Source organism: Camellia sinensis, unplaced genomic scaffold (assembly GCF_055761805.1).
Source record: "Camellia sinensis isolate YWXY unplaced genomic scaffold, ASM5576180v1 Unanchor1, whole genome shotgun sequence".
NCBI classification, from domain to species: domain Eukaryota; kingdom Viridiplantae; phylum Streptophyta; class Magnoliopsida; order Ericales; family Theaceae; genus Camellia; species Camellia sinensis.
In genome coordinates this window covers 23,163,461-23,188,003 of record NW_028128987.1, presented here as the reverse complement: position 1 = coordinate 23,188,003, position 24,543 = coordinate 23,163,461, and the positions used below count along the sequence as shown (strand labels likewise).

The 24,543-nt window shown below is 34.4% G+C and overlaps 1 protein-coding gene across 2 annotated transcripts; it reads left to right on the top strand.

The window, feature by feature from the left end:
- Nucleotides 1-467: 467 nt before the first annotated feature.
- On the top strand, nucleotides 468-22,802 carry LOC145814300 (casein kinase 1-like protein HD16). Of its 2 annotated transcripts, XM_082910971.1 has the most exons (17): nucleotides 474-1,059; nucleotides 1,792-1,929; nucleotides 2,083-2,156; nucleotides 2,248-2,317; nucleotides 2,399-2,454; nucleotides 5,721-5,792; nucleotides 5,972-6,066; nucleotides 6,165-6,228; nucleotides 6,318-6,447; nucleotides 6,569-6,787; nucleotides 6,878-7,020; nucleotides 8,553-8,727; nucleotides 8,827-8,917; nucleotides 10,707-10,864; nucleotides 12,619-12,807; nucleotides 21,739-22,009; nucleotides 22,453-22,802. In XM_082910971.1, the coding sequence occupies exons 1-16, from the start codon at nucleotides 697-699 to the stop codon at nucleotides 21,970-21,972; spliced, it is 2,271 nt and encodes a 756-aa protein (XP_082767097.1). In that variant the 5' UTR covers nucleotides 474-696; the 3' UTR covers nucleotides 21,973-22,009; nucleotides 22,453-22,802. The 2 variants fall into 2 exon arrangements, with proteins under 2 accessions (XP_082767098.1, XP_082767097.1); XM_082910972.1 differs by lacking the exon at nucleotides 21,739-22,009 and having other exon boundaries at nucleotides 468-1,059.
- The last annotated feature ends 1,741 nt before the right edge of the window (nucleotides 22,803-24,543 follow it).

Sequence of the window (24,543 nt, the reverse complement as noted above, 5' to 3'; positions counted from 1 at the left end):
GAATTTTTTTTGATAATTTAAGTAAATTTTTTACTTTTTGGAAACACTTAGGCCTCGTTTGGCAAGTGGCAGTCACTAAAAAAACTAAAAAGCCAACGACTCATATTAAAAAGTCAAAAATTTTATTTTTCTCTCTATTTTTTGTACATCTTTTTGTAAAAAGTTAAAAATCATCCTAAACATATTACTTTTTCTTACATCACATTTTAGCTAAAAAATTAAAAAGTTACTAAAAAAGCCAATTCCAAAACGAGACCGTAATTTAGATTGCCTTAAAAAGTATAATATTGAATTAACCAAAAAAAAATCAATTTTTTAATCTAGATACAAAAATAATTTTAATTTTCAGAAAATCAATAAAAAAAAATTCAATTGAAAAAGTTCGTCGGACCGTCTAGTTTTGGCGGGAATCTGACCGGGTCAGGCCGGGCCGGACCGTTTATATTCTACGTGTAAGGTAGAGCAATATACATATACAGATAGACAAACATGTGTATTCATTTTTAAAAACCCTAGATCCGATCTCATGCAAAAATTGCTTTCCAATCGCACCCACTTTCCACAAATACATACGTAACAATTGGTTAGGGTTTGAGAGCGAATCGAATAGAATTGATTAGAGTGATGTTTAGGGTTTCATAGGAGGACGATAATGGTCAATTCAGTTGTGGTTTGTTTGTGTTGTATGGGCGAAGAATGCCGGATTTGCGGAGAGGAGTAGGTGTAGCCCCCCGCACACAGAAGAAATCGGAGGTAGTAGTTGGGAATTACATCAAGACTCGGGCAGCGGTAGCAAAAGCCAAGGCCAAGGCCAAGGCCAGGGCGGCACTAGCAGCAGGAGCAGCAGCAGCGGCAAAGAAGCGGAAGGAGGTGCAGTTGGCTCTGATTTCGGAGGAGGATAACAAGGTTGCTGAAGAGGGTGGGTCTTTTCCTAGGAGTGGAGGCAGAGTAAGAGGAGGTGGTGGTGCTGAGACCATGGGGGATGAAAGTGGTGGTTTAAGTGCTAATAAAGTTACTGGCCAGGAAGAAGAGGGTAGCACAGCTCCTTTCCCCGAGACGGTATGTAATGCATATATATATGGATTGTGTTTATATATATTAGATTTGATTTGTATAAGATGTTACAATGAAACCCAATAAATTATAATCATAAAAAAACTCCCAAACTCCCAAAGTGGGAAAGAAATTTCCAATTAATATACGGGGAATACGACCCATATGCAGGTAGGGATATTGGAACTACTGTACTGACCTTCTAGTGTGTTTATTTATATATCTATATCTATCTATATATATATATATATATATTTTAGATTTGATTCATATAAGATATTACAATGAAGCCCAATGAATTATAATCATAAAAAAAACTCCCAATCTCCCAAAGTGGGAAAGAAATTCCTAATTAATATATGGGGAATAAGACCCCCATGCAGGGAGGGATATTCGAACTACTGTACTGACCTTCTAGTGAGGTGCAGAAGTTTTGGTCTATCTGACTAACCCCGTTGGTTGTGTTTGTTTATATATGGAAGTTTATTTATGTAGGAGGAGTACATGCTTACGAATGAATGACTGCTTGTTTTGTTTATATATGGGAATATACAGTTTGTGTATTTTGTTGTTTTATCTCAGGTATTGTCATTGTTGACTAAAAAATTTGGTTTGGATATTTGTTGCTTTTAATATTTGCTTGAAAATGAATGTCTTCCCATTCCCAGTTATATAACTTTTCAAATATCCAATGATGCATTTACGAGAATTTTGTTTATGTATTTTTGCTTTTTGTAGGTTCAAGTGGGCGGGTCACCATTATACAAGATTGAGAGGAAGTTGGGTAAAGGTGGGTTTGGTCAGGTATTTGTTGGTCGCCGTCTTTCAGTCATTTCGGGTGGAAATGACCGCACTACGGGTCCTGGGGCTACGGAGGTAAGGTTATTTAAAGTTCTCATTATGTGAGCAATTAAATTTTATGGTTTTTTCTCCCTTGTTTATTTTATTATTTTTTTTTGGGAGGGGTAATTGTTGTCTTTTTGTGTAATGAGGCTATGAATTTCTTTTGGTGTGTTGTTCTTATATTAGGTAGCTCTGAAATTTGAGCATCGAAATAGCAAAGGCTGTAACTATGGTCCTCCATATGAGTGGCAAGTGTACAAGTAAGGATAACTATTTATTTTGTACAGATGTATGTGATATTAGGATTCTATTTCTGTTGTTTTGAAACTTGTTCTTTTTGTGGATGAACAGCACTCTTGGTGGTAGTCATGGAGTGCCTAGAGTACACTATAAAGGAAAACAAGGAGACTATTATGTAATGGTATGTTAAGCAACTTCATGCCCCTTTATACATTGGTTACCATGTAAAAGGTATAAATTTAACTTGTGCATATATTTGTAGGTTATGGACATGCTAGGGCCTAGCTTATGGGATGTATGGAATTCTTCAGGACAGTCGTGAGTATCCCATACTTGATAATTTTCAATAGGCTTTGTTTTTTTGACCTATGCATATTCAATAGGATTTGAATCTTTATCTCTTATGGTGGATAGAATGTTTCGCATTTTGGTAAATTATTATTTTTTTAATCTGTCATAGACTGCTGGTTAGAGGGAATAATATTGCAATCAGTAGATCTATCCCTTCCTTTGACATGGTAGGATGGAAAAATACGATTGATGTAGCAGACCCAAAGAATTGGGATAAGACTTTATAAAGTTGAGGATTACTCCTGTGCTTGCAGGAGATTAAAACTCAAAAACTGACTTAAGGGGCAATTACAAGTTAAGGTTGAACAAAACAAACATAGTTGATGCCCCAAAATTCACCAGTGGGACAGGGAAGAAGGCTGATATGGTGTATATATTGCCTGTGTATTATGAGGCTGTGGCCCAATTCTCACAATTCCACTTTATGTCTAAAATGTGCACCTTAAAAACATGGGTAAACTACCAATAGATCCTAATAGTTGGACTTAATTCCTATAAATTCTTATTGAAAATAAGTCTTGGTAAAATTGTCGCTAAAAGTAATTTTTTTGTGACAATTTTTTATATATGTCGCTAAAAATTGACAATTAGTGATTTTTTTTTGTCATGATTTTTATAAATTGTCGCTAAAATTTACAATTGGTGACTTTTTTTATGACAAATTTTTTCCATAGGACCTATTAGACAATAAATCCACTTATTAGGACCTACTAGACAATAAGTCCACTTATTAGGACCTACACGTGAGTACCCCTAAAAACTTGTATGAGATCCTTACAGAGAATTGAAAGTTATGAGTATGGAATTTCCCCTTTCATGTTTATGAAAATGATTTCACTTTGGGTTATAGCAACTCATTTTAATAATTTTATACATCAAAAAGGGTTATAGTATGTGAATCAACATTCATAACTCCCAAGTGTTTACTGCCCTAGCTTTGGCAGTGCAGTGCCCTCTAGTTACAGAGCTGGTTTTGTTTATTCACAATGCAAGCTGCTATGTTTTTATGTATTTTACAGGATGGGTTTGATTTCATTATCTTCTTAATATTCACTAAAAATTATCTTCTCGCTATCTTAACATGTTTAATTAGTTGTTTACATTTGTATATTTTTCTTTTTCCTTGGGGTAGGATTTGGTGGGATAAGTCATGTATCTTGTGTTCACTAGTAAAGGAAGCATGTGCGTTGCACGTGAGAGATGGAAAAAAATGCATGCCAAAAATGAAATATATGTTTGAAATAGAAAGTAAGAAACAATATATGTTTGAAATATAAAGTAAGAAATAGAAATGTACATAAAGAAAATGTTAGAAATACAATGAAATTATTACTGTAAAGTAACTACAAATTGGAATTTTTAAGATGGCATATAAATTAATTAATTACGACATAATCCTTACATGTTGCCTTCTCAACTTAATTATTATATTGAGGCAATTCTTATGCTAATATATTAGATATTTTAGGAAATGCTTCTAAAATATTTCATGTGTGCATTATAATGGAACAATTTTAAGAAAAACAAATAAAGAACGAAAACTTAATCATTTAAGTACTCTTTCTTTTAGTAGAATGATTGGTGAAACTATCTATAACCATATCAAAGGGCATTGCCTCATTTATGTATTTTAATTATGGTGAAATGGTAAGTGCCTAAATCATTGCAGTTTGAATGATGTTATTAAGCATCTCAACCAAAGGTTAGTTTAATAAAATAAAATAAAAAATGAAAACAACACGGATACAAAAGATAACTTGAATATTATGTGAATATAAAATTGTTGGAGAATTTTAGTTATAAAGATAGAAAAATAGTTAAAAATGGGAAAAAATCAACGAAACATTTTATAAGGATAATGATTTGACCCAAATATTTGTTTTAAAAGGTACAATTTACAATAATTTGTGTATGGTTTTTAAATTTATAGAAAAAAAGTGTAAAAAAATTGATTAAATGTAAGTTAAATTTTTCACCACCACCACCACTGCTTACCCCACCACAAATATTGCTCTCTGCAAACAGTAAATTAAAAACCCATTAAATCTCGCCCCAAAAAAAAAAAAAAAATGGCAATAATGCCACACATATTTATACAAAATGACATTTATGAAAGGTTGTTTGGTAGCGTTGAAGCATTACTCCATGCTTAGACTTGTCATATTGTCTTTCCAAAAAGAGACACAAAAGTGGTGGGTTACATTATTTTAGCCAATATAATTCTAGTTTTGGCACCACATAAATTTACCATTAAAGCAAAATATAATTTTTCCATATTTATCAGTTAGAGAAAAATGTTTAGATTTGCAAAAATTCCTCCCACCTTTCATTGGTATATTCATTTCACCCTTCAGTAGTCACTATGATTCATGATCTCTGTTTTACATTCTCTCATCCTCTCTCTCTACTATTCTCTTTCTTGAATCTTTCTCTCTTTATAGACCACCACTCTCGTATATATTTTTCTTCTACTTTCTCTACTCTTCTTTCCTTGCACACTCTCTTTACGGACCATCACTCATCTCTTTATTTTTCTTCTACTCTCTACTCTCTCTTCCACACATCTCTAAAATTCACCATTCATATGAATTAACCCCCAGAGTCAAAATTATTGTAAGGCAATGCAAACCCCCCCCCCCCCACACACACACACACACACACACACGCAAAAAAAAAAGAAAAAAAAAAGACCAAGAGAGAAAAAGAATTACAGTGAAAGGAAGGGAGAAGAAGGTGGTGCGGGTTGGACTGGCCATTATTTTCAAAGATGGCCTCACCGTAGGAATTCAAAGTTTGACTAGGGTTAAAAGAAGTGATCTAGGTTTGTATTGAGAGAACGGGGGATTGTTTAAGATTGTTTGTAAATACTTGTATTGGTGTGGTGCAAGTTCACGGTTTTTAAAACCCATTTGGCAATGTCTTTATGCCTTCTTTTTGCTTTCACGTATCTGGCAGTGTATCTTATTGAATTCCAACCAATGTATCACTTGGAGTTGGGGTTGTTTTTGGAATTATAAAAATGTAGAAAACACTATTGGACTCTTCACTCTTTTTATAGTAGTAGAGATAGATACATAGTGGCATGCCTTTCTATGACTCAGACACACTACTGAATCTTTTGCTGCTCGCACCAGTGTATCGCATATAAGATGGCTTGTTATAATCATTTTGATAGAAAATAGACTTGTTGGCTGGGTATCTTAATCTTTTGCATTAACTTGTCATCTGCACAGGATGTCCTCTGAAATGGTAGCATGTATCGCAGTTGAGTCTTTATCGATCCTAGAGAAGATGCACTCAAGGGGGTATGATTCTATAATTTTGAAGTCTTTTTTTCACTGTATAATTTTACTAGTCAATATCCTAAATTTGTTCCATAAATTATTGATAGGCTTCTTGATGATTTTTTTCCCAAGTACTTCCTAGTTTTGTTTTGCTTTTTTGTTTGTCATATGTTTCCCAACGTAATTGTTGTTCGTATTAGCTATGTGCATGGAGATGTAAAGCCAGAAAACTTTTTACTTGGCCGGCCATCTTCACCGCAAGAGAAGAAGTTGTTTCTTGTTGATTTGGGATTAGGTGCGTGAATTTTTTTCACTATTTAATGTATCATTTTATTTATATACTTTTGTAGTGAGTAGTCTATTTTAACTTATTTTTCAACTAATGAATTGCAGCAACAAAGTGGAGAGATAGCTCCAATAAGCATGTTGACTATGATCAACGTCCTGATATGTTCAGGTATACTATTACTTGTCATCGTGGGTTATTGCTTTGCAAATTTAAGTATTCATCTATCATCTTTATATCTTTATTGCGTGATTTTTCAGAGGAACTGTTCGATATGCTAGCGCTCATGCTCACTTGGGTAGAACTGCCAGTAGAAGAGATGATCTAGAATCTCTTGCGTATACACTCATTTTTCTTCACCGAGGCAGGCTTCCATGGCAAGGGTATCAGGTATGCTGGAGTCCCCATTAGCTACTTCATATCTTTCTGGGAGAGTTTAACCATTGCCAGACTTGCTGTATAGATGTAATATTTTTTCTCTCTTATGCCCACATTGCTTTTTCTCTGTTAGGGTGATAATAAATCATTCCTAGTTTGCAAGAAGAAGATGGCAACGTCTCCTGAAATGATGTGCTGCTTCTGCCCTGCACCACTAAAACAATTTCTTGAAATTGTGATTAACATGAAATTTGATGAAGAGCCTAACTATTCCAAGCTAATCTCCCTGTTTGAGGGACTGATTGGACCAAATCCTGCTATAAGGCCAATAAACACTGATGGTGCTCAAAAGGTGATTCTAGTGATCTTTGAATTTATGACTATGATTCCTTTTCTTGTGCACCTTGCTATTAACAAATCCTGCTTGTGTAATCATTGGTAGATTATATATCAAGTTGGTCAAAAACGAAGTAGATTGAATATTGAGGAGGATGAGGATGGGCTCCCTAAGAAGAAGGTTCGTCTAGGAGTTCCTGCCACACAGTGGATTTCAATTTACAATGCAAGGCAACCTATGAAACAGAGGTAGAATTGTGTTTTATTGTTTATTTTGTATTACTATCACTTACTAGGAAGTTGTTTAAATCTTATTTTTTATTTTCACAATATCAATTTAGTACACTAATGGATGCTATGGCTTGGATAGATTAGAACAAGTTGCTGCTATTCATGTTGCTGGACTAAAGTGGTGGCCTTCAAATTATATGGTTATTATATTGTGAATGTTTTCATGAGGTCCTTTTTTGTGAAATTATTTTTCTATTGCTGTGTTGTCAGTTGTCACTTACCAGAATTCAAATTTCTCTAAGTGGCTTGAATATATATCTCACTAATCCTAGTAGAATTAACATTACTTTATTTTGTGATTGATTATGAGGAGCTGTTGGGATGCTGTCTTTGGTTGAGAACTTGAGAGGCTTCACATGGAAGGATTTTCACCATTGATAATCTCATTAGGAGGAAAAAAGTCTGATCTTTTTGTATTACATTTGTAAAGAAGCAGGGGAGTCTGTTTCAACTTGGTATGTTTTTGTATTGCTAGCCATCTGTGGGCCTTGATTTTGGGGCTTTATGGGGGTTGTCCAGAATGTTAACAGAAGTTATTAGTGGGTGAAAAGGGAGTTTTTTGGTAAGCTAAGCAACAAGAATTGGAATGTTGCTCCTCTTTGATTGATGTGGTGCATTTGGGGACAGAAGCTGATCCAAAAAAAAAAAAAAATGTGGTGTATTTGGGGACAGAAAGGGCACTCTTTTGAAGGCATGGATTATGTGGTTGTGTTAAATAGTTATCATTAAAGATTTTGTTTGATTAGGTTAAAGAGAGGGAGGACCTTTATCTGGAGAGTTCATATATATATACACACACATTTAGTATATACAGGTGACACTTCCTTGATGCCTTTTTGTTTGGTTCATTTGGAAATTTCCTGGAAAGCTAATCTTTGGTTTTTTTTCTCCATTAGAACAATAGGGCCGTTACGCTCATCACTAAACTTGTTGGTGAGTTGAAATATAAGGTTGAATTGATCATCAAAAGAAGAATTAGGCCAAAAATTAGAATACACTCCGCTAAAATAAAACTTCCATGTTACTTATTAAAAATATATGTATTGAACCCAATTCTGGTTGGATTTTGCTTTGTCATGGAAGTCTGTGAAGTCATTGTAGCTTTTACAGTGGTTGTGAAGTTTGCAAGAAGCTGTTTGGCTGTTTTGATGGAATGAATGTCTATTTGAGAAAAGGTGTTTGCAATGCATAGAATTTTAGTCCACCCGATAGTGTAGTTTTAGAACTGATATACTATGAATTTGTTAGTGGGGCTGTTTATTTTGTTGGGCCCGATTATTTTGGTGTGGGTTGCTAGCTTGAGTGCTTCTCTTTGGTTTCTTTGACTTTAGATGATAATTTCAATGATGTTTAATCAGTTGAATGCAGTAGGGGCTTGCTGTTGTTTGGATAAACTCAACAAGCACATTGGCCTTGCTAATTACTATTTATTCGCTGTGATCTGTTTAAGTGTTACGTTACCTACTTACTGACTTTTGTTCTGTTATTAGGTACCACTATAATGTGGCAGATGGAAGACTGGCCCAACATGTGGAGAGAGGAAATGCAGATGGTCTACTCATCAGTTGTGTGGCATCCTGTTCCAATTTATGGGCACTTATTATGGATGCTCGAACTGGTTTCACAAGCCAAGTATATGAGTTATCACCTAACTTCTTACACAAGGTGAATTTTTGTGTTTCGTATTTGTGTTTTGTTTATTGTCTACATACATTGATATCAGAGCTCATTTAACAAGTAGCATATTTGATTTTCTAATTGTAGGAATGGATCATGGAACAATGGGAGAAGAATTATTACATTAGTTCCATTGCTGGCGCTAACAACGGAAGTTCTCTGGTGGTGATGTCCAAAGGTATGTTTGCTTTATATTGTAGTAGTAGTTCTTATTGATGGATGATTCAACTCCATTTTGATGGAAAGATGTGCAACTTGAGTTATGTTTGCCAAATTTTGTTGGGTTCATTTGCCCTTAGTGCTTTAGTGATAGTTGAATGTTGGGTTCTCCAATCGAAGGATAGCCTAGATAATGTTTTAAGTTTTTACACCCTATGCTTATCTATACTTGCATGCTTTAAATCTGTATGTCTCATCTTGTTTATCATTCCATAAAATGTCTTGGTACATGATGTAAGCAACAAATGCTTTCAAGAGAACTGTTGTACATGGAAATGAAGTTTGGGATGTTTCTTACGTGTAAGATGTAAATCAGCCCAACTTAGGTGGGTGGCTGTATGAGAGGTCGATTAGGTGGATTCTTGGTCATGTTTGTTTAGTTTTAGTAAGCCTCAAGCTTTGCCCGAACTTCAAAAAGTGAAGTTTAGATGCTGATGTGTTTGGTGTTCATTGTTTATTGAGAGATTGACTCTTTTGTCATTGTGATAATAAGGAGAGGGCATTAATGTTTTAAGGTTTTATGGTACCCAAATATTATATTCGTGATACATTGACCTGCCAAATCATTTTAAATACAGCAGCCATTGCACAAAGAGTACTGAAATAATGAGCTGAAGAAAATTTATATTGAGTGCAAAAGGTTCTCATGTTTTGATCTTGGATTTTATGCAGATTATGCCAGATACACAATATTTTGAGTATTGACATGTAAGACGTAGCTATATGTGATGCGGAACATGTGCGCTAGAAGTTTGGCATAGAGATTTTTATTTATTTTATAATTTTATGTTTTAATATTTACGTTTATTTATTTTTAATTGTAGTTTAGTTAGGAGGATCTTATTAATAGTTGGTTTTTATTTTTATTAGAGTGTAGTTTCAGATTTTAATTAGGGTTTTAAGGTTCAGGGCTACGGTGCAAAGGTTACTAGAAGAGGGATGAATGAAAAGCTGACGGAAAACTTGTCAGGAATATGGTCTCGTAACATAGGAAATTCATTTGGGACTTGCCGACGTAGTGGATAGATCAAAGAGAAATCTATATCAGTTAGGTCTTCATAAGAAGGGAGAGATTGAAACAAATGACTGTCATATAAGAGACAAATATTAGTATGAGGATGATGATAATGGCTGTCAGTTGTGTTTGTGGTTTTTAGAAGGTTGAATTGAATGTTATGTTTATGGATTTTTCTCTACCTGAATGTTACTTTTGTGATCTTTGGAATTCTAGAAATATTTGTTTATGTTGAAAACTTTGCCTATATATTTATTTTATCTTATTTTTGCTTATCTTGTACAACTTGTGCCACAATTAGGCTCTAGGAGACATTAGCACCTCAATGCGCAGCTAGAGCTTTTTAAAACCTTGTTTGTTCCTATTTTTAGTTGCAAAACTAGGTTTACAGTCAATATGTTGATATATCTATTTGCTGAAATGGTTCTTGTCCATTTAAGCACATGTGCATGTAAAACCCCTGTTTAGGTGGAGTTTCTTATGTTGATTGTTGTGCATTAATAAGATGCAGATATTTGATATTAACTGCTGGATGGAACCCTGGGTCTTCCCATAGTTTCTTTGCGTGTGTATGCATTTTTCTTGTGTTGTTCTTTTTGTCTTTGATTTCAAGCTAGTCTTTCAGTTCTGGTTGTTTCAATAATCACTTGCATACGCACTGGTTACCATCTGTCTTGGCCAAATTTTTTTGGTTTCATTTACTAAGCTTTGAGGTTATGATCATATTTTGCAGGCATGCAATATACTCAACAGTCTTATAAAGTAAGTGACTCCTTTCCCTTCAAGTGGATAAACAAGAAGTGGAGAGAAGGGTTTCATGTGACCTCCATGGCAACTGCTGGTAGCCGATGGGCTGTTGTCATGTCTCGCAATACTGGCTTCAGTGATCAGGTTGAGTTCTTGCCTTCACTTATTCCCATCTTTGTTATCTCCTTGCAAAAAACTAGCCTGTTTGGTATTTTTTTTGAAACTTCTCTGTTTTTGAAAAATAAGAAAAATAATACAATGAGAAAACCACATTTAGCATTGTTGAAATCTATTTCTGAAAATATCCTGAAGACAGATTGTTTCTGGAAAACTCCATAAAATCAATTGTGTGGATGATATCAAGGGGTCCTAAGCTCTGTTAACACTTCCAAGTCTGTCTTTAACTACAAGGGCCTCCTGCTAGTTTTGTATTTTCTGGGAAAAGAATGAGGCCTTTTGCCTTTATTTATTTTTATTTTTATTTTGAGTGTGTTAGGTAGGTCTTTTAGTTTTGATTGGGAGTGCATATGTCCTTTCATTTCTTTTTAAGTTCACTTAATGTTTTTTTCCTTGGTTGTTCACTCTCAATTTGAATTATTTAACTGGCTGGGTATGTGGTGGTTCGAGGAGGTTTTTGTGGTCTGTTGAATGTTCAAATGGAGGTTGAAGTAGTAATTTTGAGAGGTTTCTTCAAATATTAGATGGAGGTAGAAGTAAAAAGATTGAGGGTCTTCCTTAAGTTCCTGGTTTATTGTCAATCCTTATGGGAGTTTGCAGAACCAATGACCTCTTGGCAAGTAGCATGGGGGTTTGGTTTAGAGACGCCTAATTTTCAGAGGTTGGAATTTCAAAGCTTATTGGGTCATCTCTATCTCTTGTTTGGATGTTGCACATTCTCTGCAAGGAGTAGCACCTATTCTGTTGTGGTACTTTCATAGAAAATGAAATCAAGACTTGGTAATAGGTCTTAGTGTCTTGGTGAAGTACATATCTTTGTGGTTGAGTTCTGCTGTATCTGTTGTGGCCAACTTTAATCAATCTTCTATTGCCATAGGATTGACTGGGCCCTTGCTGTTAGTTCATCCACGTGATCTGTTAGAGACTTGCCCCATACCACTTTTCTAAGTCCTAAGCTTGGTCTATACGTGGCCCTCCACTTATTGCCAACTGGTTTTGCGTTGTATGCCAAAAACAATTCTAACATGGTATTGGAGTTAGGTTTTGGGGGTCCCTTGGGGGCAAAGTATTTGCTTGGGGTCTTCTCTTGTTTTCATCTCTCTATCCTACTATTACCTCCACATGCAGGTCACATGTGCAAGGTAAGTGTTAGAGACTTGTCCCACATTATTTTTGTAAGTCACCGAAGGTTGGTCTATGTAGTCTAGAAGCTCCTCCACCTATTGCCAATTGGTTTTGGGTTGAATGCATCGATAATTCAAACATTGTAATAGAGTTGGGTCTTGGGTGGTCTCTTGAGGCAAGTCTTCACTTCAGGTCTATTTCTCTCTCTCTCTGTCTCTCTCCGCATGAGACTGGGCTGCTTGTGCAGCGCGAGTGTTGAAGACTTGTACCACATTGAGTGAAACTTAATGTCAGTTGTTTTGTGTCAGTTGTTCAAACTCCACTGTCTGCTTGATGATTATAATATTTGCACATGTTTTTCCCATGAAATTGAGTGTAGCCATACGTGACAGACCGTGTTGGGTAGAAATAATAAACTTGCCTCTCTAACAGCTTCAGCCTTTAGATTAGTTGGTGCTCGACATGTCAACATGATCAAATCTTAAACATTGGTTTCATGGTGCATTTTAATATTGGCTAGATTTTTTGTTATATTTAAGTTTCATTTGTATGTATTTTCTCGGTGACTCCCTATCTGATATATTACTGCCTCATAGGTTGTGGAGCTTGATTTTCTTTATCCGAGTGAGGGGATCCACAAACGTTGGGATAATGGTTATCGTATTACATCAACAGCTGCTACTTGTGATCAAGCTGCTCTTATCTTGAGTGTGCCCAGGCGCAAACCCACAGATGAAACTCAGGAGACTTTGCGTACATCTCAATTTCCAAGCACACATGTTAAGGTAAAAATGTTGTAGGCTTTATGACTTGTGGGAATTGTTGATCTCATGAAGTGTATTCATTTTAAAAAATTCGAAGGGAATTGATTTGTAGAGTAGTATGATCACGAAAAAGAAGTATCGAATTCCATGTCCATAGAAGAAATGGGAAAACACTCAGCTAGTCTTGGAGGCTTGAATCTTGTCACCCAATGAATAAAGTAAGAATGTAATGAAAGATTGTTGAGGACAAAAAATTTGACCCCCCAAAAAAAAGGAAGGATAAATATACTCATTTAACCTTGATAGCAACTTAGTCTTGTAGAACTTGAATATCATGTTGTGTAATTCTACGTTAGTATGCTGATTGTTTGTATTATGAACTTATATTTTTAATATTAAATATACTTCATTATTTGTTTTCTTAACAAATAGAAAGTTATCCATAAGTACGATCAGTAAAGTAAAGAAAATTAAATACATGCAACAAACTATAGACGGCGACTTAAAGCTAGTGTAAAAATTAGTACATATATTAGATCATATTTGCCTCAAATTTAAATCTTTATGAGAAAACCAGTACTTTAGGCTCCTATGATTTGTGAATATCTCATGTCTCTCCATATAGGTAATGCCTCTAGATTTTTAGTGCAAATGTCACTACAGCCAACTCTTAAGTCATGGATAGGTTAATTTTGCTTGTAAGGCTTGAGTTGCCATGAAGCATAAGCTATTACCTACACATGATGCATCAAAATACATCTCAGTCCCTTTCGAGGAACATCACTATACACAATAAATCCCCCATTGCCTGATGGAACAGTAAGAATTGGGGCAGTCACTAACCTATTTTCAATTCCTAAAAGTTGTCAGTCATTAGGCCACTCGATTAACTTAACCTTCTTTTTTGTCAATCTAGTTACCAAAGTATTCTCTTTTGAGAATCATTTAATAAATGTCCTATAGTGTCCAATGAGGCCCAAAAAGCACTAGAGCTCCTCATGAAGACACACTAGGGCGAATAAAGCCCTTATCAAGCAATACTGGCAATTGAGTCTTTAACTCCTTTAGTTCAACTAACACTAATCGGGTTAGGTCGGGTGGCATCTCTTCCCATATCCGTCCAAAATTGGGCGGATTAAAAAAAATCAATCCGCATCCATCTACCGGTTTGGCGGATGTAGATTGAGTGGGCCGTGCGAATTGGCGGATAGATGCGATCGGTTTAGCATTTTGGACTTTACAAAATTGAGTATTTTTTTAAATTATAATTCATAACTTTTACAATCTCCAATAACTAGTAATCTGAAAAAATATGTATTATTTGTCTATAATAGGCCATGGCACCACATATGTATATTTTTAAGGTATTGTTTTCCATTTTCATAAAAATATGTATTTTATTATTTCTACTTTATGTTGTTACTTGTTAGTAGTTTCTTTTCTTCTTTTTTTTGAACTTCATCTATGGGCGGATCGGGTTCATGCGGGTGCAAGATGGTTGATCCGCTCCAAAATCAATCAGGTTTGGTCGGGTTGGACGGATTGGATGGATCCATCCCTAAGTGACACCATTTGGTATGGAGTTTTAGAAATAGGGCCAACACAAGAGGTGAGATCAATGGAAAATTCGATATCCCTATCGGGCGAGGAAGTCCTCGAAGCTCTAACCAAACCAAATCAAACCAAACTAAACCAAACTAAGTCTTAAGTCTCATCAAATGAGGTCAGCTACATGAATCTTTCTTCTCTACTCAACTCTAGCAATGGCCATTTGGTTAGTCAAATTAAGGGCATTCATGTCTCTATTTACTACACTAGCTCCGTCAATCTAGGTCTGTTGTCCCTTCCCCTAACACATTCATCTATCGTCATTGTATCACATCTTTTCACTCGTCTCTGTTGGCCTCCGTTGTATATAATCAAATCATCTCAATTTATTCTCTCTTTACCTCTGTTATCAGAATCTTACGATTTGCGATTCGATTCGTAATTTTTGCAAAATTGATACAAATCTATGGGTGAATCTATTTTGGAAGTGAATCTCTAGTGAATCGCACGATTCACAATCGATTCACGATTTGATTTACTTTTTATGATTCATGCAATTTTTAAAATTATTGCGTATTTTCAACTTTTTTTTCTCCTTAGTGAAAATGATATAATATAACTTCTAATAGCATTTAATATCAAGATAACCAATATATATACATGATTTATTGTTATTTTAGTGATCATGGAGTTCTTAATAGAATCCAATCAGATTCCGTCAAATCCAACATATTTTTAACTTTCTTCTCATTTTTTGCCTCTAAAAAACATAATATATCTTCTAAAGATATTTAAGATTAAAGTTACACTATGAATTATCTATTGCTATTTTATTAAATTGAATATAATTGAATATTACATGTGTGAAGCCAGTTATACCTTTTAAAATGTTTTAGGCTTTAAAATAAAAGATTCTAAATAATTCTTTTTTATTATTTGCTCACTGTTACTTAGAAAAGTATGTATGCTTATTATCTAAATATCAATATCATTGTTAATTATTGTTACCTTGAAAATTCATAATTTGTCTATTTGGTTATTATCTTTATTAAGAATGGTTGATAAGAAATATCTTAAAAAGAAAAAAGGTAAAATAGTGATCTTACATAGTAACATTTGTTAACTTCTTACCTATTAAACTACGTGATTATCATTCAAAATAACATTTTCATTGATTTAAGTCTAATTATTTCATATTCATTAGCTATATTTAACATCTAAATGTGTAGATATATGTTTTTAAGTAATTTTAAAAAAGTGACCGAATCTTTACGATTCACGATTCACAATTCGATTTGATTTGTGATTTGCTATGAAGCACGGACACGTCGCTGGAGGCAGCGTATGGGTGTCGGACACGGACACGCGTCGGACACGCGGTAGACACGTGTCCGACACTCGACCTAACATGCCCCTATTTTTTTTTTGAATTTTTGCAGGTGGACACTCTTTCGGACACGCTTGACACGTCGTGGACACGTTGTAAACAGAAACCCTAACCAGAGACCTAACCCATTGAAGATAGAGAGAAAGAGAAAGAGAAAGAGAGAGAGAGAAAGAACCTGTCGAGGCTAAATCGAGGAAGAACCTGTTCGTCTCTCATCGTCTTCATCTCCTCTCGCTCTGTCCATCTCTCTGGTGTCGCCTCTCCCTCTCTGATCGTGTCTACCTCTCGCTCTCGCTCTTTGATCGCCTCTCGCTCTCGCCTCTCACTCTCGCCTCTCACTTTCTTTCCCTCTTCCTTATACCGTGTCTGTCTCTCCTGCTTTATTCTTTTTATTCTTTTTGTCTTTTTTATGCCTTTCTTTTGTAAATAAATAATATAAATAAATACAAATAATATATTTATTTTTTAATTTTACATATAATAAATAAAATAAATAAATAAAATTAGTATATATTTTTTAATTTTACACATAATAAATAAAATAAATAAATAAAAATAAATAAAATTAGTATATATTTTTTAATTTTACATATAATATATAAAAAAAATTATATATATTGAACGTGTCCCCAACGTGTCGTGTCCCTTATTTTTTGAAAATTTGCATTTTTGCGTATCCGTGTCGTGTCGCGTGTCCGTGTCCGTGCTTCATAGGCGATTTGGTATGAGACCATTTCGATTCACGATACGAGTCTCGATTTGACAATTATGTTCTCAACTTATCTTCTATCGGTATTACTCCTACCCACTCACGAATATATGCATTCCTATCTTTGTCTTTTTTAGTTTTGCCATATATCCATCTTAGCATCCTCATCTCAGCAACACTCATCTTATTTACATGTTGTTTCTTTGTTGCTCAACATTCCGTTCCATATAATATCGCTGGTCTAATAGTCGTTTTATAGAACTTTCCTTTTGGTTTAGTGGGTACTCATTTATTGCACAGTATACCAGATGCACTCCTCCAATTAAGTCACTCCGCCTTAATTCTATGGACCACATTCGCTCCAATCTCCCCAACTGTTGTGATAGTCGATTATAAATAACGAAAATGTTCACTCTTAGGTAGTTCTTGGTTTCAAATCTTCACTTCTCCTTTGCTACAATTGTTACTGTTACTAAAATTACATTTCATACTATCTTAGTTTTGCTTATCCTAAATCTTTTAGAGTCAAGTGCTTCTCTCAAAGTCTCCAACTTAGTGTTAACTCATTCTCTAGTCTCATCCACTAACATGATATCATCTGCAAAAAGTATACACCATGGCACATCATCCTAAATATTTTTTGTCAACTCATCTATAACTAAAGCAAAAAGATAAGGATTGTAACACCCCAATTTTTATACCCAAATGATAATACAATAATCATGGCTCTTCAAGGTAAATTTGAAAATAAATCTTCACACTTGCATTACATGATACAAATAGTCTTCATGCGATAACACATTCGCTTCAAATCAAATAATATAAACAAATAAATACCCTCATGGGTTCACAAGTTCCCAAGGCTTAGGCCCGGTTACACAAATCGGTTATTCAAACCATACAAATATAGTCCTTGACTTACAAAACAGAGTCACGCAAAATGAGAGCATTATGCTCCCAACACACACTTCCACGCCCTTAGTTGGGCGGAATCACCATGTCCTTTCTTGTACAAAAATCCGGTAGGGTGATCTTAAAGCCTAGTAGAAGATCCTTAACAAAGTATATACATTTTATATAAGTCTCAAGATGATAAATGCACATGCCATGCTATGTTCTTTTAAAAGTAAGACGCATCTACATCTTTTGAAAATCATTATGTTCAATGATATCATGCAACTCCAACTGTTCAAAATTAACCAATTTAATTCAAGTGGCGGTAAATACGACTTTGGTAATCCTTAGGTCGGTGTCTGCAAGTAGACTATGCAAGTACTACCAACTGTCATTTTTACCGGTATTAATCGGAATGCTCGACACCTATCCGCGCGACTTTCTAGTCTTTCACCAAGGACACTCAGGCCAACTTAATCAATTTCATCTACACCACCTATCAAGATTTACTACCGTATTTACTCCAAAACCATTTCATGAAAACCCGTTTCTCAACATTCTTTTCTCAATACAAGGTTTTCAAACTAACGTTCAAAGCTCAACATAATCAAATGAATTGGTATGCCCATGAAATGAGTAAATGCAATACAACATTTCTTCCATTCTCAATATTTTTGCACAATAATTCCATTGTGAACAAATCTCCCATTTCTCTTTTCAAAACAATAATATCACAAGATGAATATAAACTTTGATTTCCAATTCCCCCAAGGAACAATACATTTCTCACATTTCGAGCATTCTTTACAAATTAGCCATTTCAAGACTAAAACAACATTTTGAATAACAATTTTCAAAATGAATAACAATTCTCATATTTTACAAATTTCATCATTTATATATATAAATAAACAATTTTCAAAACATCCATTTATTTTGACCCCCAAAATAAATATGTCAACATTATTCAAGGATTTTCAACATCTTTCAAAAATCCCTATTTTTAGGTTTTCTCACCAAAACCACCCATCTCCAAAATATTTAGAAGGATCTCACCAAAATCATCTTTCTACAATTAATATAATTCAAAGCCCGCAATTTTCATTTTAAAAGGAAAAGAAAGTAAATCCACTTTCAAAATTACTCTTCTTCTTGAATCAACAATTAATTTTCAAAACTAATCAAAGGATGATTTCGAAAATCATTTGGATCTTGCAAAAATATATATATAACTCAAAGGAAATCCCTACCTCAAGTTTGAAGAAGAATAGAGTTGAAACCCCAAAATCAACGATGCCTAAACTTGATCTCCACCGCACACAACGTAGCTTTCGCCTAGATAACCAACTTTGATGAAGAACTTGGATCTAAATCCCAATGGATTTGGAGGAATCAAAGATCTTGTGAGGTTTTTGGTAGGAAATGTAAAGTGAAGGAAAAAGAAATGTTTTTAGAGAGAGAGAGAGGTATACAAAAGTGATACAACTTCAGCCCAAAGAGAGAGGAAAAAGAAAGAAAATTCGAATCTCACCTACTCTCGTACGTGCGGCGCGTGCTCCCGCACGTGTGGCCTTCATCCCCGCATGTGTGGCCCTTCTCTTCTGCACCTCACTCTCGCACCTGCCTTTTTAGCAGTGTGCTTCACCCCCTCCCCTGTTTCCCGCACGTGTGGCCTTGGTCCTCAGCCCGAAATTCTCTCGGTTCAACTCCCGACACTCCAAATCGACCGAGCGGACAAGCAACTTCGAATGCGTTTTGCATTTTTGTTTTGGGGGCACTACCCGTCAACCCCGCTAGGGCACTGCCCTTGGACCCGACAAGGGGCGCTGCCCCCTGGACCCCCGCGAGCTGACCGGGCAGCTCGACCCCCTATATGCTCAGCGAAGTGGCAAAACTGGGATCGCTACAAGGATTTAAAGTTTGATCCTTGGTGTAATCCCACAACAATTAAAAATTCACCTGTCTCTCTAGTAGGCAATTTAATAGTGGTCATCATACCTTCATATATGTCTCTAATCACATTAATGTAACCTTTTGTCATCCGTTTCTTCTTTAACACTCATCAGATTATATCCTGAGGCACTCTATCATATTCTTTCTTAAGATGATAAAAATCATATGAATGTCTCTTTTCTTTTCTCTGTACTTTTCTATTACTCTCCTCAAAAGATAGATCGCTTTCATTGTTGACCTACTTGGCATAAATTCAAATTGATTCTCTGACACCTCTGTTATATTACGCAATCGACGTTCCATCACTATCTCCCACAGTTTCATTATATGTCACATTAGCTTGATTCCTCTATAGTTGTTGCAATTCTAGGCTTCTCCTTTATTCTTATAGATTGACGCTAAAATACTCTTCCAACACTTCTATCCAAACATTTCCAAGCTTCAATAGGGATATCATTGAAGCTCTATTGGAAAAATATTAGAATAATCTTGAACAATGGGAATATCACACAAGTTTTGACTTCCTTTTTAATTGTCCAGGACAGAAGCAAGGTAACCCACACATCCCTCGCTAAGCGTTTCGCTAGTTCTCATGGCTAGAATAATACAAGGAAGAAAAACATCTCTAGACCCTTCCCAATGAACTCTGGTTAGCAAAGAAATCAACTGTAGCATGATAGGCAGCTAGCCAATCCATATCCAAAATTATATGAAAATCATGAATGCCCAAAAGAATCAACTCAATAGACAACTCCTTGTGTCCTACTCGAATCCCACAAAACTTGAGAGGAATATAGAGTACCCAATAGGTGTGACAATAGATAAATCATGCACTTCAGGGTGCAGGTAAAATAGTCAAACTAGTAGGAAAACGATGACAAACAAACGAGTAGTGCCCGAATCAATCAAAACTTGTGCGAATTGAGAATGAATGAACAAAGTGCGTTACACCACAGTATTGGATGCTTGTGCATCCTGCTTAGTCTAAGAAGCATGGACACTCGACACGACATTGACACTACAATTTTGAAAAAATGCCAACACGAAACATCGGGGAAGCGCACATGATTGGTCTTGCTCCCAGTGCCAACCTAATTGGTATTTGGTGTTTTGACAATGATGCAATCTTTCCTTATGTTCCCTTGTTGAATGTATTGCTGTTTTTCTAATCTTAATAATATATTTTCTTTGTTTTGCTGATCAAAATATATACTCACTCCGTCCTAAAATATTAGTCCCTTTTGTGGAATTCAATTCTTTTTGGTAGTACAATTATTACACTTCAAAAATATTAACTTTCCAAAACTATCATTTTGGAAAATTTAACTTTTTTTTGGGTAGTACAATTGTCATCATTATACTTTTTTTTTTTTGTATGCTAATGTTAATAAATTTAAAAGAATGGCAAAATAGGAAATTCGAGTATTTTAGTCATTGATTTTTGAAAAGACACTAATATTTCGGGACAATGGAAAATAGAATAAGCGACTAATATTTTGGGACGGATGGAGTGTATATATATATGAATATATATTCGAAGATTTAAAAAAAATTTGCAACATAACACTAATTATTATAAATTTATATTATTTTGTTTTATCATTGTATCATACCTTATTTTGATCAGACTTATAATTAGTTTCATGGGTGTCTAAACAATACACGTCCTCCAAGTATTCAAAGAGTATCTGAGTCTAGAAATATTTTTAAAAAATAGGGGCAGCTACGAGCTAGTCTTGTGAACTGGATCAATAACTAACTTTCAATGATAAATTTCATCACTGTAAAAATATTTTTAGAAAAATACAATTCACTTACGTACACATCTCTCATCATATTTCAATTCAAGCTAACACAAATAAACTAAATATAAATCAAAACTCATAAACAAAAGTCAAATTGTCCTAGACATTTATCACTCTGATAAATTTCCCAGTATTATTACTAGTACCAAATGATAATTTGACGAGTACACAACACATCTAAAAAGTCTAAAAATTCTCTCATTATTAGAATGAAGGGCAAATACTTTAAAAAAAAAAAAAAATCATTTAGGATTTATAAGTGAATAAATTCAATAGATAGGACCTGTTGGAATTATTCCTAAGAGGAATAAGACACGCTTGGATGCGCATCAGACACGTGTTGGGAAGTGTCTGACATGGACACACCACTTTCTTAGAAGTGTTTGTGCTTCTAGAGCTTAGTAGCAAATACTCGCCCTGGAACCTTCTGCTTTTGACCATATATATTTTCTTTGTTCGCCTTGAATCCCTTTGGTTAAGGACAATCGTTGACCATATGACCCACCTTGCCACATCTAAAACATGCACCATTTTTTTTAAACAGGGCTTGGTATTGTTATTATTCCCACATTTCTGTAAGTAGTACCAGTCCTTCTGGGGTGCACTCTTACTCCCAAACTGAGTGGATTTTTTCTTCTCCTTGTTTGTATTTCCAGCCTTGTCTCCTGAGAACTATCCTATCTACACATTTTGTTCCTTTTCTCCTTGGGTTTCTGGCATTCCTCACTATTCCTCTCAGCGATAAGAGCTTGATCTACCATGCCTCGGTTGATAACTTGGTCTTGATGTGGAGCCTTCATGACTTTAAAATCCCTCTACACAACACTTGGCTTTGCATAGCACTTTGCTCCTGCTCATTGGATTCAAGAGGTGGCTTATATCGATTTTAGAGGCGGCTCCCACCATGTATGATCCGCACAGGTGAAGGTACCCGCTCTGATAACAAATTGTAATGCACCCATGCCAATCCTTTACAATATTGTCGCTTTGGGCTAAAGCCCTCATTGCTTTAAAATGTGTTGTTACTAGGAAGGGATGTGAATTGACAATATATAGTCTAGAAATTTTTCCGACCAAGCCGATGTGGGCACGTCACAAATGCTAAAATTTCGTGAGGTTTGTCATAGTTTTTATATTTTTAAAAATTTGTTTTAGTTCCAATTTGTCTGAATTAAAAATCGAGGTAACCCTCATGTTGAATTAATTGTTGTCTTCAAAAACTAAGCAGTGAACAGTAGCATATTGTGAATCTACTGAACATATAATTGGGTCTGTTTATTTATTTGTTTATTATTATTCATAAAAATTGATTTGATGTATATTGTTATTTTGGAGGAATGTTTCCTTAAGTTACGAATTTTGATGTGCAGGAAAAATGGGCAAAAAATCTGTATCTAGCTTGTGTGTGCTATGGACGAACTGTATCTTGATTGCTGTTTACATGGGGGTAGGAAGGAAGGAGATTGATTGATTGATCTTTCTTTCTTTCTTTCTTTCCTTTTGGTTTTTTTTGTGTGGAAAGTAAAAAAATTCCATAAGTCAAGCCATCAATGTCATCAGTGTTTCTTCTATCTCCTTATTAGATTCCTTTTTTTTTTTTTCCTTCTAATTTGGTCCCTATTTTGTAATTGTAAAAGTAGAGATGGTGTAGGAGTTTATGAGCTGGAACATTTATGAACATTTTGTGCATATTTATATCAGAGCTGTTGTATTCTTGGCTTGGCGCTATTCCTCACAACACACTTTCAGCATATTCCAATTCAATTTTGTGTAGTTGGAGAACATGTTTGCGGAGATATTTGCAAGGGATATTACTCGACTGGACCTCTTTGGCTTTCAAGCTTGATGGGGCTTATGTTTGTTTAGAAGAAGACTATTAGCTAGCTACTTGTTGCTGTATTTTTATTTATATATATATATATATATATACATATATACTAGTGGGTGTGTGTGGACCTGATGAGTGTTCTGTTAAACCTATAAAATATAAATTTTGATTTTAAATTAAAAATATGTAGTGCATATTGTTAAAGTGGTAAAAGTGTTTACCAAATCAATGGTTGGAAGTTCGAGTCTCTTTCACCACTGTAATATTTTATTTTTTATTTTTGATAGAGAAATAAGTGACACATGCCATAAGGAGAATATGTGGACACTAATAAATTTAGTGTTTATTTAATATAATAGTATAGATAAGGGTTAATTACAATTTTTTTTTCAAGGTTTTACGTATTTTTCATTTTAAATTTTAGTGGTTCAATTTTGGCAAATTAAATTTTGGAAGAGTTTTATCCATGTTTTAATGTGCTCTTTTTGTCCATCTTGGTCTATGTAAGGTAATGAAGAATCTTTTGGGGGTTTAAACTGAAAATGTATAAAACCTTTGGGTGTCTTTTTTTGGGTAATGAACAATTTTTTTGTTTTAGAAGTTAAAAAAAAAAAAACACTAAAAGAAAAACAACACCAAGTAGATAAAAAAAAGCATTATAAACCCAAGGTTTAAATTATAAATAAGTTAGATAAGTTACAAACTAAAAAATAAAAAATTATAATTAAGTCACATCAGTTATACCAAATAACATCAAAAAGTTTGTTTGTTTGTTTGTTTTTTTTTTAAAGTTATTTTTGTCTCATAAATTGTTAACAAAAACTACATTAAACACTCTAATGCAGACTTAAATTAAGAGTGTTAATTACATTTCAAGTAGCTCTTCTTACATAGTCATCAAAATTAGAGATGAAATCACAATTTTATCACTGGAGGAGTCAAAATTTGAATAAAACAATTTCACTATATATACAAGCACACATGTATACATATAATAAAATATGTAAGTTTATATATATACAAAAAAAATAAATAAATAAATATTAGAATTAATTACAAAAAAAACTCAAGATTTCACATGTTTTTCATTTTAAATCTCAGTATTTTTCACTTTAAATTTCAAAATAATTCTCCGTTACTTTACACACACGAAGATGTATGGAAGGAGCACATTAAAATACAGATGGAACTCCAAGATTTAATTTTTAGAAATTGAAAAATTGAAATTTTTTAAAGTAAAAAAATACGTCGTGAGGCCTTAATATATTTTTTGTAATTAATTCTATTTTTAATTCTTAGTTCGTTACTCATTCAATTTTATGATTTGGGTTTGATCCAGAGGCCTTGTGATCAATGTTTTTTTTTTATTGTTTTTAGATTAGATATGATCTCTAAGCTGTTATACGATATCTCCTCAAAAAGTTCAAACTCACATCCTAACAACAAATTACTCAGACTCATAATTTTTAAAATAAAAAGAGAAGCACAAAAACAAAGCAATCGAAGCAAAAAATAAAAATAATTAAGTAGAATTTAACTACACGACTCAAAATACTTGAAACCCCCCAAAACTTGTAACCCCCAAAAATATTCTACCCCATATTTCCGTGGGGTGCATGCGATGGCAATTACC